The sequence below is a fragment of the Rosa rugosa genome, chromosome 7 (assembly GCF_958449725.1).
Source record: "Rosa rugosa chromosome 7, drRosRugo1.1, whole genome shotgun sequence".
NCBI classification, from domain to species: Eukaryota; Viridiplantae; Streptophyta; class Magnoliopsida; order Rosales; family Rosaceae; genus Rosa; species Rosa rugosa.
In genome coordinates, this window is record NC_084826.1 from 6177375 (window position 1) to 6191027 (window position 13653).

At 36.9% G+C, this 13653-nt stretch overlaps 3 protein-coding genes across 4 annotated transcripts; 1 reads left to right on the plus strand and 2 right to left on the minus strand.

Annotated features, from left to right (window-relative positions):
• Window positions 1-326: 326 nt before the first annotated feature.
• On the plus strand, window positions 327-2998 carry LOC133721977 (uncharacterized). 2 transcript variants are annotated; one of them, XM_062148759.1, is made up of 5 exons: window positions 327-513; window positions 1301-1626; window positions 2087-2191; window positions 2311-2358; window positions 2537-2998. In XM_062148759.1, exons 2-5 carry the CDS (start codon window positions 1366-1368, stop codon window positions 2774-2776), a joined length of 654 nt encoding a protein of 217 aa, XP_062004743.1. In that variant the 5' UTR covers window positions 327-513; window positions 1301-1365; the 3' UTR covers window positions 2777-2998. The 2 variants fall into 2 exon arrangements, with proteins under 2 accessions (XP_062004743.1, XP_062004744.1); XM_062148760.1 differs by having other exon boundaries at window positions 327-484.
• Window positions 2999-4210: 1212 nt separating this feature from the next.
• Window positions 4211-6768, minus strand: LOC133723364 (polygalacturonase At1g48100-like). Its single transcript, XM_062150180.1, has 6 exons — window positions 6290-6768; window positions 6027-6194; window positions 5408-5452; window positions 5097-5304; window positions 4928-5009; window positions 4211-4782 (listed from the first exon to the last, which is right to left on the minus strand). The coding sequence occupies exons 1-6, from the start codon at window positions 6659-6661 to the stop codon at window positions 4278-4280; spliced, it is 1380 nt and encodes a 459-aa protein (XP_062006164.1). The 5' UTR covers window positions 6662-6768; the 3' UTR covers window positions 4211-4277.
• Window positions 6769-9067: 2299 nt separating this feature from the next.
• On the minus strand, window positions 9068-10444 carry LOC133722726 (zinc finger CCCH domain-containing protein 19-like). Its single transcript, XM_062149598.1, has one exon. The coding sequence runs from the start codon at window positions 10442-10444 to the stop codon at window positions 9068-9070; it is 1377 nt and encodes a 458-aa protein (XP_062005582.1).
• Between the last annotated feature and the right edge of the window lie 3209 nt (window positions 10445-13653).

Here is a 13653-nt window from a genome sequence, read left to right on the forward strand (position 1 = left end):
AAGATGACATTTTGCAAATTGCAATGGAACTCAATGGAAACTATGGATTCTTTGTTTTTTTTTTTTGACAAGGGAAACTAAGGTTTGGTATATTGGTTTGTTTTTCTTTGGTAGGACCAAATTGCAATAATCAAACAATAAACGACAGATGATTGGATAAACAAAAGGAACAGTTGCGAACTCCAATAGCGAATGTATCCAATTCGTGGTTTGCATCCTATTATATATCCAATCCAAAAAAGCCTTGTCATTGCCAAATTTTATAATGACATGAACGACTATAATAAACCATAAATACATCATGTATCTAATCTTGTACACACTGTTTTTGTTGTTGGATAGTGACCCTCATCCACTACCACGTTCCTTAACATAACCCCTCTTTCTCTCTCTCTTTTAATCTGATTGGAATCTTTCTCCAGTTGTAAATAAAATCATCCCCGAGCAGATAAGACCAGTGGTTGAGGGCTTGTGAAGATTTCAGGCAAGAACAGAAGCTCTCTTCTTTCATTGGTATTAACCTTCATAATCGTTGAACATGTTTTAATTCCCAAAGACTTGTTTTTTAATTTTCAAACTCTCTTCTTTGGTAGATTGGTTAATGGGTTTCCATATATATCATCATCTGGGTGTGGAATCAGTTTGGTTTTCATTTTTTGGATTCTGATGGGTTCATTTTTAGGAACTTGATGCTTATTGAGGGTCTAATCTGATTTTGTATGCCACTGTATAAGAATTTGATTATCTTCCTTTGCTTGATCTCCATGCTGTATCAGATAATGGAAGATTATCTTCCTCTTCAATCCATAAATTGTGTTGTTTCCCAGTTTTATATGCCCTTTGGGTTTTCACATCAAAACATGATGATTACATGATCTCATAGTCAGAAAGTTGCATATTTAAAAGAAATGAAAAGAATTGCGGTTCAGTCCTCTGATATTCCAAGTGAGCTCATAGACCATGTGTTACTGTTGCAATTGCCGAATCTTGTTGCTGAAGTTTTGAAATTTAACTTCTGAACAGTATCAATTCATATGAGTGTTTAGCTGGTACTATGATATTGGACTCTTGATACTAAATTAGTTAAAAATCAGCTTCTGCTTTTTGAAAAAGCAATTCGATTTTGTGGGAAAAACATTAATAAGTGTGAAGTCTCCTCATTGATGTAAAATGAAATTTCATAGATAGCATACCACATTGAGGAGGATGGTGATGGTAGACATAGAAATTTCATAAGTTGCCTATGTTCTTGTATTTATGGCTCTGCATTTTGTTCACTCATTTCCTTTTGTTTGGTCAGGTACTTAGATATCTTCTGATTTGATGCTATAACACATTCCTCAATTGTATTCTAATAACGTGTAAATGGGTTCCGAAGGTCCTGCAACAATAACAATTCATGTGACGGGTTTTAAGAAATTCCATGGAGTTTCAGAGAATCCAACTGAGACAATTGTCAGTAATCTCACCGATTATGTGAAGAAGAATGGTTCACCAAAAGGTCTGGTTATTGGAAGTTGCAGCATTCTTGAGACTGCAGGACAAGGAGCACTTCTTCCCCTATACCAGACATTGCGATCTGCAATAAGCGAGAAGGACTCTACAAATTCCAGCAGAATTATTTGGGTCAGTGGTCTCAATTCTAGTTCATCACTTATTAGTATACACACACATTGCTGAATTGCACCTTTAGGCTAAAGAGCAAAGCATGTATAATTAGTCGTTGAGTCACAAAACCCTACATATATAATCACATTAGGATGATCTGGGTTCAGCATTTCGGACTAAAATATGTTTTGCATTTCTCCTGCAAAGAAAGTTGTTTATTTGTTCCATACAGGAACTGAATACAGGTATAAGAGTTCATAAGGATATCTTGAGTGGCCCTTTTCCATCTTGGTTTATGTTTGTATATATCTTTAGAAACTATTCAGTATCAATATCAAACATAGTAACAATAATGTCTGCGCACTATAGAATAAAGGTTTGACTAGAATGAGTATAATTTGAGAGATTTCGTAGGCTGAGTACTCACATTTATGTGTCATGTACCTCACTCTTTCTTAATTTTACCACATTTATTTAGGTACACTTTGGAGTTAATAGTGGTGCAACTAAGTTTGCCATTGAGCATCAAGCTGTCAATGAAGCTACTTTTCGTTGCCCTGATGAGATGGGATGGAAGCCTCAGGTTAGACAGAAGTTCTAAGGTTTTTTTTTTTTTTTTTTTCCGTGGTGTATTGAGATTTTATTTGACATGGCCTTCTAAATTGTTCAGATTATATTTTAATGTTTACGGTCCTTTTGCAGAAAGTCCCTATCATTCCTTCAGATGGTGGAATTTCATATACAAGAGAGGTATAATGGGAGATCATAATCATTCTTTCATTTTTGTTTCTTATAGTATCTTGACCTCAAATATTCTTATAGTAATTACTGATAGGTTATCTTTAGTATGATGACAATACTGCATGACTGCAATGATTCATAATTTTCATTTAGTATTTCAGAGATTTCTTGTTCTGTCTTTGTGCAGACTTCTCTACCAGTTGAGGAGATAACCAAGGCCTTGGCAAAGAAGGGTTATGAGGTGATGACCTCGGATGATGCAGGGCGCTTTGTATGCAATTATGTCTACTATCATTCCCTTCGGTTTGCAGAGCAAAATGGGATCAAATCTCTCTTTGTGCACGTGCCTCTCTTCTTGACTATAGATGAGGACACCCAAATGAAATTTGCTGCATCCTTGCTAGAGGTACTTACATCATCATGTTAGTACTCCTATTATCATCATCAACCACACCTGTATGCCAAAGCGCTTGTATGCTGGTATGAAGTCACCACGTTTATTAAGGTGGATGTATGCTTCGTACATGGAAAAGCTTGAATAATCAGAAATTGTAATCTAAGATAAAACTGCATTGAATGAACATTCTCATGATGTGTTTTCATAAATATTTTCCAGAAGGTTTCGGTAACTTGCCGAAATTTTTCAAAATCCAGTTGTGAACCGTAATCCCAGTTTGCTGTTAGAGCTTGCTAATACTCTTATTATTTAATAAAATGAACTGGAATGAAATGACTGGATTAACCATCCATATGGCCATATACAATAAACTTGAAAAAGGAGACTCCAAAACAGAGCAAGAAAGTGAGGAGATATATCATCGGCCGAGAACTGTGCAACAAAATTCGTTCATTTATTCACTTCAGCTCATTGGCAGAGAACTGTGCAACAAAAGCTGCAATGAAACTTGTATTTATCATGAAATGCTCAAATGTGAAGTAAATGTATGATTCCCTAATTTATTGTATCCAAAAACTGCAATACAGATACTAATTCTGCTGCAATCCAGCTGAGGCAAAAGAAGAACGTTCTGGGTGTCGAAATCCAACTGAAGCCTGGAGTGATGTTACTGTCTGCTTTATTTTCTCACTTTTCTTTCCCGTTCTGTCTCACAAACAATCTGTAGGGTTCCAAACCCCATTATTGGTAGTGTGTTGGGGTATCACTTTCAAATTGTCACAATCTTCGCCACCCTTTGTTCCCTTCTAGGTAGAAAAAGGATGTAAATTTAAGCAATATCTGAAATGAGCTTGAACACGTGTATGATGAAAATGGAAACAAACTCCAAAATGGTGCTGTCTTAGCAGTGCCGCACTACTGCTTGTATCAATAAGAAGGTGGAGATCAGCTGAAGATAAGATCACTACTGCTTGTATCAATAAGAAGTTTCTCACTCCTCTATAGAGGAGATGCATGTTGGTGAGTTGTTCATGACCCATGCAATATGCTATATTTGGTAATGTGCTTGGATTGAACCAAATTGGAATAAAACCCATTCGAAGGAAAAGTTTACTGTCTTGTCAAGTGTCAACATTGATGTTGAATGCAACGAGAGCCCTCAAATTATTAGTAGTCAATCAAACCAGCTCAACCAAAAAATCAATTGGACAGTTCTTAATCAGTCAACATGGGTGTGGTTCAACATGATGCATATATACAACAAATAGAGAATTATATGTAGCAGAAATGCATTTGCTCTCTCTATCCAAGAGCAGAGATGCTCTTGGATATCGAGAACAAAATTGGAAATACTTCGACACACAGAAAGAAAGAAAGAAAGAAACACAGACAAAAGCTTAAAAAATCCAAACCATGTAACCATATATATATGTAGCAGAGTTTTAGACTCTCAGTTACTTGGAGCTTTGTTTAGAATAGCTATCATCTTCTATATATATGTATTTATAATCTGATCCATATTAGTTAACATTTAACACCCATCATTATCATTCTGGGGCAACAGTTCCGGGATGCCCCCTAACAAGCACAAAACTGGTGGAACGGTAATTGTCTGCATAGTTCCATAAGCACTCCAGCAAAGCGGGCTCGACACCAAGCGTCCTTTTGTAGCAGGGAGCAATTCCACTTCAGAGAGAGTGAGGTTTGTGCAAGGCACTGAGTCACTGCAAGCGAAATGCATAGGCGGGCTTCGCACATCATAAGTACCCCTTATGTTGGTGTACAAGATATTTGATATGTGAACTGCAGAGGTTTGGTTAGGGCAATGCTTGGTGAGGCAGTAATATTGGTCTAGCACAATGGGGTTTCGTACGGTGTCCATGTGAATGTTGTGGAATGTTATGCTTGACACAGATCCTGATCCCCCTTGCCATGTTTTGATCCGAACCCCATTGTCAGAGTGCTTGATGATCGAGTCTCTAACTGTGATATTCGAAACACATGCTCGGGAATTGCCAATTCCAAGACTGCCAATGCTGTACCAAGAAAGAGGATTTGGGTTGAATCAAATTTTGATAATAACTGAACTCTTAGAAACCATCCGTACAAAGCTTTAAAGCAGTGGATGTACCTTTCCAATCCTATTTTAACCAAGAAAAAAAAAAAAGGCAGTGGATGTACCTTATTCCATGACTTGGACCACAAGTAATATTCCTAATTTCTATATTATAAGAACCAGTCCCAATTGATACACAATCATCACCTACATGAACCAAAGAGCAAGGTGAGCTTTGTGAAATGGAGAAGACAAGTCTAATATATTGGAGGCTGCTGTGGAATAGTTAATTACCATTGGATACGAGTGAATTGTATATTTTCACATTATTTGTGTTCTGTATGTGAATTCCGTCTGTGTTGGGACTTAGAGCAGGTGAATTTATGGTAAGTGATTCTATGAGAACGTTTTGACAATTATCAAACTTGAAGTGAAACTGGGGGCTATTCTTGATTTTGAGTCCTTGCAGTTTCAGATTTGAGCACATGAAGAACCTTACAGCCTGCAACAGAAAATGAAGTCTCTAAACAACATTTCAAATAGTAGTGCTCATTACTCTAGAAATTAGATACAATTCAGAAGAATTTTGTGTCTGTGTAACTTACAGCCGGGCTATCACAAGGTCCAGGCATTGTTGTTCCATTGATTCCCTGTTCCATTACATATAGACGAAACAGTTACAGAATTGGGATGGAACAGTAAAATAAAGATTTCATTCAGATCATGCTCATCTTTTTGGGGTTTGATCATGGCTTATGTCTAAAACAATGTCATTTTAGATTTCCACTTAATTTTCTTTCTAATATAGCGCATGATATGAAGTGTTTTTGCCCATTATACTTTTACCGTAAGCACATATAATCTTATAATATTTCAAATCCGAGTACACTATAAGGTGTTTTTTTTTTTTTTAACAAAATTATAAGGTGTTTCTATAAACCAAAAAGAAGTTCTGAACACATCAAATGATCAAAAGCACTACAAAACATGCTCTAAATCCTAAATACTAAACCCCAAACCCAAAACGACCATAAGCACAAGATCAGTACAGTGCCGAAAAAGATCTCTGAGAGAATTCTATATATTTTTCAAAAATAATGACTGCTACTACACGGATACAGACTCTGTTATTCTAGGAAGTCCTCTTCCAGAAGAAGATATTTCTTCTACTGAATTGGGTAAGATGGTGATGAGGACCAATAACAAAAGGCGTAGTTTACGTACTTTGTGGGGTTTACAAGGAAGATTCCACCATTTCTCTCCTCTACCATCTATTACACCACCTCCTTGCATTGACATTCCATTGATTCTGTAGAAAACCAACCACTGTCTCTTACTAATATTTTTCGGCCATGAATCCGGTCCATTTGGCGGCACTAATGTCCCATCAATCTTTTCTCATCAACAAGCCAAACAAAAACATATCAGATTCTGGTTGAGGAAAAAAGTAGTAAAACAAAAAAAAAATTTACCAAATACATTTCAACCTGCAATTTGAGGCCAGATTTACACGGCCCTGTGAATATTGTAGACTGTAACATAAAGGAATGCCCTTTTGGAACAAGAACTTCCGAATCTTCAGTTTGACAAGCACTGTCCCAAGCCATTTTAAATGCTTTTGTATCATCAGTAACACCATTCCCAACTGCACCAAAAGTTCTCACATTGAAAACAGTGGTACCAAGAGCAGAACTACCATTGTAACTCGGGATAACAGCAGCCGTGGGTGCAGGAGAAGGAGGCACTGAAATTTGAGACAGTGAAAGCGAAGAAGTGTAGTGAAGTCTGCCGTGTATTGGAAGAAATAAGAAACAAAAAAAGAAGTTGAAAATTTGAGTAAGAACAAAGTTGATCAGCATGGCTTTCACTAACTTGATGTGGAGCAAATGGAATGAAAGACTATTGGGTACTTATAATAGAACAAGTTCTATTATCCTAGAAGACCTAGAGTAGGGTAGCCCTTAGTTTTCTCTAGGTATTGAATTTCAAAGAATGCAACTGAGATTTTTCCACATTCATCAGCTAGGTTTTATAGGCCAGGGTTAAATAGAAGCAAGGTACCCACGATCTTAGGAAGTTGAAGATTACCATAAGAGTTAAAAAAAAGCTACATATGTGACCACTTTGATCACCACCACCACCAAACAAGTTGCAAAGAGATAAACCCTACTACAAACTTTGGGAATATCAGAGGCTGTTAGAGTTACAGAACATTCAGTTGGGACTTGGGAGTGTTATAAGTCATTTTCATACTAGGAATTTTTAGTGGGAAGCTACTTTTATAAGGTCGCTCCACGCCTAACACACACATGCAACAGTATTGAGAAGCCGACCACCTCCATTTAGAGCTATGGCTTTGGCTTCTTTTGCTGAGAGAATGCATGCGAGCACTGGCATAATTATAGACACAACGTCACTGAAGAAAAGTTGGTGCTTTAGGATCTTTAAAATGGATCTTTATGTTGAACCAAGAATTGCATAGCATGATTGTAAAGGAGCTGAGAAGAATTAGAGGAGTGGTCATTTTGCGAAAGCTAGCTGTTAGATCTATAGGTTGCAGCCTCCCACTACATTTTTCAGTTATTAAAATATAATATCCCCCAATGTGGGAATTGAAGTATTGAAGAAGACAGATATTAAATATTGTGTTCTTTAGGGTTTATAATGAGGTCATCATGCAGAAAGCAAGTTTAATGCTTTGAAGAAACTCAATCCAGTGATGGCCGGCCGCCAATAACTTCTTGCAGCTGGTTATTTTCTTTTGCAGTGCGGCCACATTCTGTGTTGTCTGTGTGAACTAGGTATTGCTTGGTCTTTAGGCAATTTATACATTATCCAAACGCTTTAGTTTTCAAAAAAAAAAAAAACCCTTTAAGGTGGATGAGGGACACTTTGTACGTAATTACACTTTTTGATCTTTAATTAATCCTAATAGATTTTTAGCCTTCTCTTTTGGGTGGGGGGGGCAGAATAGTTCACGGAGTCAGTAGATGACAAGTGTGCATGCTCGCTATTCGTAGCTAAAAAGGGCCACAGTATTAATTCCAAGAGCAACAAGAATTCGAACAGAGTCGACGTATGCATGGACATTTCAAGAAGCTTGAAGTTAGTCTACTTTTAGCTAATGGATGTGCCTAAAACGATGGTATTTTGGACAGTGTGTTAGAAATTTATAATTTGGGTATCTACCTGTTAATTGAGTATTATAAATAACCTCTTATCTAGCATAAATTCTAAAAGACAAAACACAAATCACAAATACCTATTGAGGAGGAATTAACCTGCACTAAATCAAATATGCATATTTATTTAGATACCTATAATCTGAATATCTACCTAACATTTGAGTATTATAATTAACCTCCTATCTAGGTAATAGGTGTTGATTCATACTGCTTAAATCAAGAGTCTGATTTTGTTATGGGAGATGTCTGTGAGTGTCAATTTCATCTACGATATATTTAGGGCTTGTGGCATCTTTTGTAATTTTTAACAATTACATGTTTTATTATTTGTTTCTAGTTAATAAGTTTTTTATTTTGAGATGAACCTAATTAATAGATTTGGTAGTATCATTAATCTTATGGGTGAGTTTAATTTAATATGTTATTAGAAAATTGGGTGTGTAATAAAATTTCCCAAAATTAATACATTCATGCTTCAAAGAAACTGAATTCAATGATTGACCAACAGCAATTAGCTTGTGGTTACGTTGGTGACCTCCTTTACGTACATTCTTGCTCAGCAGACACTTCTTTACGGCCATACTCTCTATTCTATGTGAACTAGGGATTGCCTTGGTCCATAGTCCATATTCACGTACAGTATATTTCAGTCTTCAAGTTACTGAGGAATGAGGGTTTTTACAGTACTTCTAGTAATAGTTTCTACCTTTGATTTCAACAGGTTTACCTCCAAACTTTACTAATTAATTAGCTAAATCTGATAGCTAGAAATGTGGGTTTCTGCTCTCAATGCGGTTGTAAAGGACCTGGGGTGCGTAGTATGAAGTCATAAACTAAGCCAATTGAATTTCTTCGTAAAGACTGTAAAACTTGCACTCAACATACTCACCGAACAGGATGGGAACCTTAATTTCATACACTGAATTTAAGAATCAACATTAATATGCATATATGTATGGAGTAGACGTTGGAATTCGGAATTTATCCAATAACGATTAATAACTATGGTTTCTTACTGTCAAGTGTTAACAACAACGTTAATATTTGTACAAGTTCCGTGTTGACATACATATGAGTAAGTCATAAATTGCTGGAGTCCAAGTCCTCTGCAATGACTTGTGGCACCTCTTTTCGGAGTCTTTCCTGCTCAGATGGTTGCTTTAGCATATTTCTTTGTTTCAAATACTCACATAACTCTCTGCTGATCCATCCATGCTGATTTTTCTCGTGATGAATGCATTTCTGTAACCGGACCAACTCTCTCTCAATCCAATCCTTAGTTATATCTTCATGCAGCTCTCTTGCTTTTTGTTCAATTTCAACAACCGTCGGTCTCCTCATCAGGTCAATTTTCACCCTTTCTTGCAAATCTTCACAATCTTCCTCAGTGAAGTCACAATCCGATAGCATAGAAATTGGAACCTCTCTTGTTAGCAGATGCAGGAGAATTTCTTCTCCATTGTTGTGGTTCCTAATTATGCCTTTCACTTGTGAAAGTTGGTAAGAAGATTTTATCTGAAAATAGTCCTCGGGTTCATTTTCCACTCTCACATAACTTCCAACTAGTTTTCTTTCCCAACTATCAGGCTGCTTGGATATCAGCTCCTCCACTAAGCTCCTTCTCAAGTAGACAAGCTTCATATTACTAGCAACTATAGATGCAAAGCGCCACTCTGATTCGTCATTCCTAGTCGGACTAGGAATCATTTCCTCCTTTTCCTCGGAGTTATTTTCCTCATGCAAATCAGATTCTGATGTCATATGCTCTGATGAGCTCACTAATTTTTGCTTCTTGTGGTTGCTTGCAGCAAGATCGTCACTACCAAATTCATCTTCGTTATCCTCACAAATTTCGGCTTCTGCCTTCCGTTTGCCCAATGTTGACTTGTGAGTTTCTGTGTCTTTACTGTCATGACTATCTGTTACCCCTTTGGAATATGGGAAGTAGAGATCATCCAAGGTCAAGCCCTCCTTTTCCTTGATGATTTCCCAACATTCTTTGAATCCGTATTCAAATGTTTCCGGATCCTCGAAGCCTAATTTCTTTCCATCTACTCCATACTGTCCATTTTCTTCTGCAAGCCTAACAATCCCTAAGCAGTCATTGCAAAGGCCAAGTTTCTCCTTCCCTCTCACCACTGCAAACTCCGAATTAGCATCGCTGCTTTTGCAGCAACTACCACACACTGCAAAAGTGCAAAGAAGGCAAGAGAGGATCTTAGTTCCAGGGGCGGCAACACCGCACGCTGAGCAGGAGTGGTGACTACAAATCCAGCGCTTTTGTTTCTTGAGGAAAGATATCTTCTTTCCAACGCAGCGAGGGTGATAGGCTTTGGAGCAGCCCTCGTGGTCGCATAGAATTAGAACCCCACCGTCTTTGCAGATGAAGCACCAATCCTCTGACTCTGAATAATCATCCATGTGATCTTTGTTCGTTGATCTCTGATTCTTCTTCATATTGGTAGATGAAAGCAATGAGTTTCGATATCTCGGAATTGAACGCGTGAAATGAAATAAATTGTCATTGCTTTACTGCACCTATTTTATAGAAGATAAGGGATTCCTTTTCCGATAAGGATAGGATATGATAAACGTGCACTGTCAGCAACTAATTCCATTTACGATTAGGAAAGAAGTTAATATTAATTAATTTTGTTTTCCTTTTCTTGTTAATCAATCAATATTGATCCTTAGCTCCATAAGGAATTGCTATTCAGCAAAAAAGTTCAACTTATGAACATGCATGCTTGTTCCCCAATTTATCAAAGAGAGAAAATATTATGTCATGAGAACAATAAACGTGTGATTCGATCATTCTAATCACTTAATAAGTTCTTAATTAAAGGACCTTGCCAAAATGACATCTTCTTTTAAGAAAGCATTATAGCAAGAGAGAAAATACCCCAAAGTCATCCAAATCTAATTAATTAATTTTGTCTTATACACTTATCCTGGCCTTGCGACCAAAAAATCCTTGTTCCACCACTACCTCAATTGCCCACATTTTAATTATGAATGAATACATAATGTTACAATAAGCATTGAGAGGTTTGTGCCTCTATTACTGCTTGAAGCTTTACAATAAGCATTGACAGCCAAACTTTCTAATTCACCTATCAAATCTGCAACATACAACTGTAAGAAAGAAATTGACTGTAAATATTTAACTGTTTACAAAGCATACCTCATTATTATAATTAGGTTAGTAGATGAATAACTAAAAGTCTCTCCAATCAAGCAAAAACAGGATCGGAGTTGAATTCTGATGATTTGGGCATAAGAATTAAAGCCTAGTTTCATTTTGTCTATTGACATAAGTCTCACATTTGTTAGTGGGAGATCGTAACCAGCTAATTGTTATATGAGTTATTGAATTGTTGATGTGATAAAAAAAAAAAAATTGAATTCTGATGACAACTAGTCATGCATAGTTGGAAGTTTGGAACTATAGGGCCGGCAAGGCAGGCTGGCTTAAAGTAGACCAAAGTTCTATTTTGTTTCAAATTCAATTGCAACAATTTAGTTTAATTCATCAGACCTGTTGTGCGGAAGCGTAACAAACACAATATTGATATGGAACTAGATGAGCGACCAAAACAACGAAAAAGAAAGCAAACACAAGAATTTATAGTGGTTCACTCAATCAATGTGATTGAGCTACGTCCACTTTTGAAGCCGGCGAGAAATTCCACTATAATCAATTGGAGAGAATACAATTAGAGTTTGATGATAAACTCTCTACCCAAAATCCCAATACACCAATACCTAGTTAACTCTCTCTCTCTCTCTGCAATATTGGCGGCATATATGTGTATTAATTGCCTAATTAATCTAGACATACATACATACATACATATATATATATATATATATATATATATATATATATATATATATATATATCCTATCCTAATTAACCTAGGGGTGCCTTGCCCACGTGATCACCATGGGCCATTCAAATTGGATTTTGTCCACCAATATAATAAAGCCAATATTCAATAATCTCCACCTTGGCTTTACTTGATGTAAATTCTCCAAAGTAGAACTTCAAAACCAATCACCGCTCCGACATCCCCGTAGGGAATTTCAAATTCTACAAATACCAATCAAGTTCAAGCAATGCTTGAACTTGCTCAATGGAACCGACTTTGTCAACATATCAGCAGGATTATCTGCAATTCCAATTTTGAGGAGTTGAACATCACCATCCTCCACCATCTGACGAATCTTGTGAAATTTGACATTGATATGTTTAGTACGAGCATGAGTAACTTGGTTCTCTGCTAAATGAATAGCACTTTGACTGTCACAAAAAATATCCACATATTCTTGAATAATTCCCAAGTCCTCAAGCAAACCACGAAGCCAAACTGCTTCTTTTGCACCCTCTGTTACCGCCATATATTCAGCTTCTGTAGTCGACAAAGCAATTGTAGGTTGCAAATTCGACTTCCAACTCACCGGTCCACTAGCAAGAGTAAACACATAAGCTGTAGTAGATCGACACTTATCCAAATCACCTGCGAAATCAGAGTCCACGTATCCAACAACACACTGACTCGTCTTATCTTGCTGAAAAACCAATCCAACATCCACAGTACCAAGAATATACCGTAGAATCCACTTCACTGCTTGCCAATGACCTTTACCTAGGTTATGCATATATCTGCTCACCACACTTAAGGCCTGTGAAATATCCGGTCTAGTACACACCATACAATACATCAAGCTACCAACAGCACTAGCATAAGGAACTTTGGCCATATATTTCATATCATCATCTGTGTTAGGAGACATAGTAGATTTAAGCTTGAAGTGAGAGGCAAGAGGTGTACTTACAAGTTTAGATTTATCATTCATGCCAAACCGATGCAGTACCTTCTTCAAATATTGCTTCTGTGACAAACAAACTTTGCCTCTTGATTTATCTCTTTCGATTTCCATGCCCAAAATCTTTTTAGCTTCTCCCAAGTCCTTCATCTCAAATTCACCACTCAATTGTGATTTCAATTTATTTATCTCCACCTTGCTCTTAGATGCAATTAACATATCATCAACATATAAGAGCAAATAAATGAAAGTCCCATCCTATAGCTTGCGAAAATAAACACATGGATCATAAAAACTCCGAGTGTACTTCTGACCGAACATAAATTTATCAAACCGCTTGTACCACTGCCTTGGTGATTGTTTCAAACCATATAATGATTTATGCAGTTTGCAGACCCAATTTTCTTTACCAGCAATTTTAAACCCCTCTGGCTAAGTCATATATATCTCTTCTTTTAATTCACCATGTAAGAAAGCAGTTTTTACATCAAGCTGTGCTAACTCAAGATCAAACTGTGCAACCAAGGCCAATAAAATACGAATAGAAGAATGCTTAACAACAGGAGAAAATACCTCATTGTAGTCAATTCCTTCTTTTTGTGCGTAGCCTTTAGCTACCAATCTAGCCTTATACAGTGATCCTTCCTTTTTAGCAAACACCCACTTGCAACCAATTGCTCTCTTCCCATGTGGTAACTGAACCAACTCCCATGTTTTATTCTTGTGAAGAGACTTCATCTCCTCACCCATAGCTTTTTCCCATTCTACATAATCTGCATGTATGACAACTTCTTCATAAGTAGTAGGAATTTCTTCTTTAGAAACTGGGAGTGCAT

What these genes read in the sequence shown, in the direction of transcription:
- LOC133723364 (XM_062150180.1), bottom strand. Translation starts at nt 6,661, where the DNA reads ATGCTGATCAACTTTGTTCTTACTCAAATTTTCAACTTCTTTTTTTGT. An exon ending in AATCTGGCCTCAAATTGCAG is followed by an intron (nt 6,195 to 6,289) that starts GTTGAAATGTAT and finishes TGATGAGAAAAG; the next exon opens with ATTGATGGGACATTAGTGCC. An exon ending in GGTCCAAGTCATGGAATAAG is followed by an intron (nt 4,783 to 4,927) that starts GTACATCCACTG and finishes TTCTTGGTACAG; the next exon opens with CATTGGCAGTCTTGGAATTG.
- LOC133721977 (XM_062148759.1), top strand. Translation starts at nt 1,366, where the DNA reads ATGGGTTCCGAAGGTCCTGCAACAATAACAATTCATGTGACGGGTTTT. An exon ending in ATTCCAGCAGAATTATTTGG is followed by an intron (nt 1,627 to 2,086) that starts GTCAGTGGTCTC and finishes ACATTTATTTAG; the next exon opens with GTACACTTTGGAGTTAATAG. An exon ending in GAATTTCATATACAAGAGAG is followed by an intron (nt 2,359 to 2,536) that starts GTATAATGGGAG and finishes GTCTTTGTGCAG; the next exon opens with ACTTCTCTACCAGTTGAGGA.
- LOC133722726 (XM_062149598.1), bottom strand. Translation starts at nt 10,444, where the DNA reads ATGAAGAAGAATCAGAGATCAACGAACAAAGATCACATGGATGATTAT.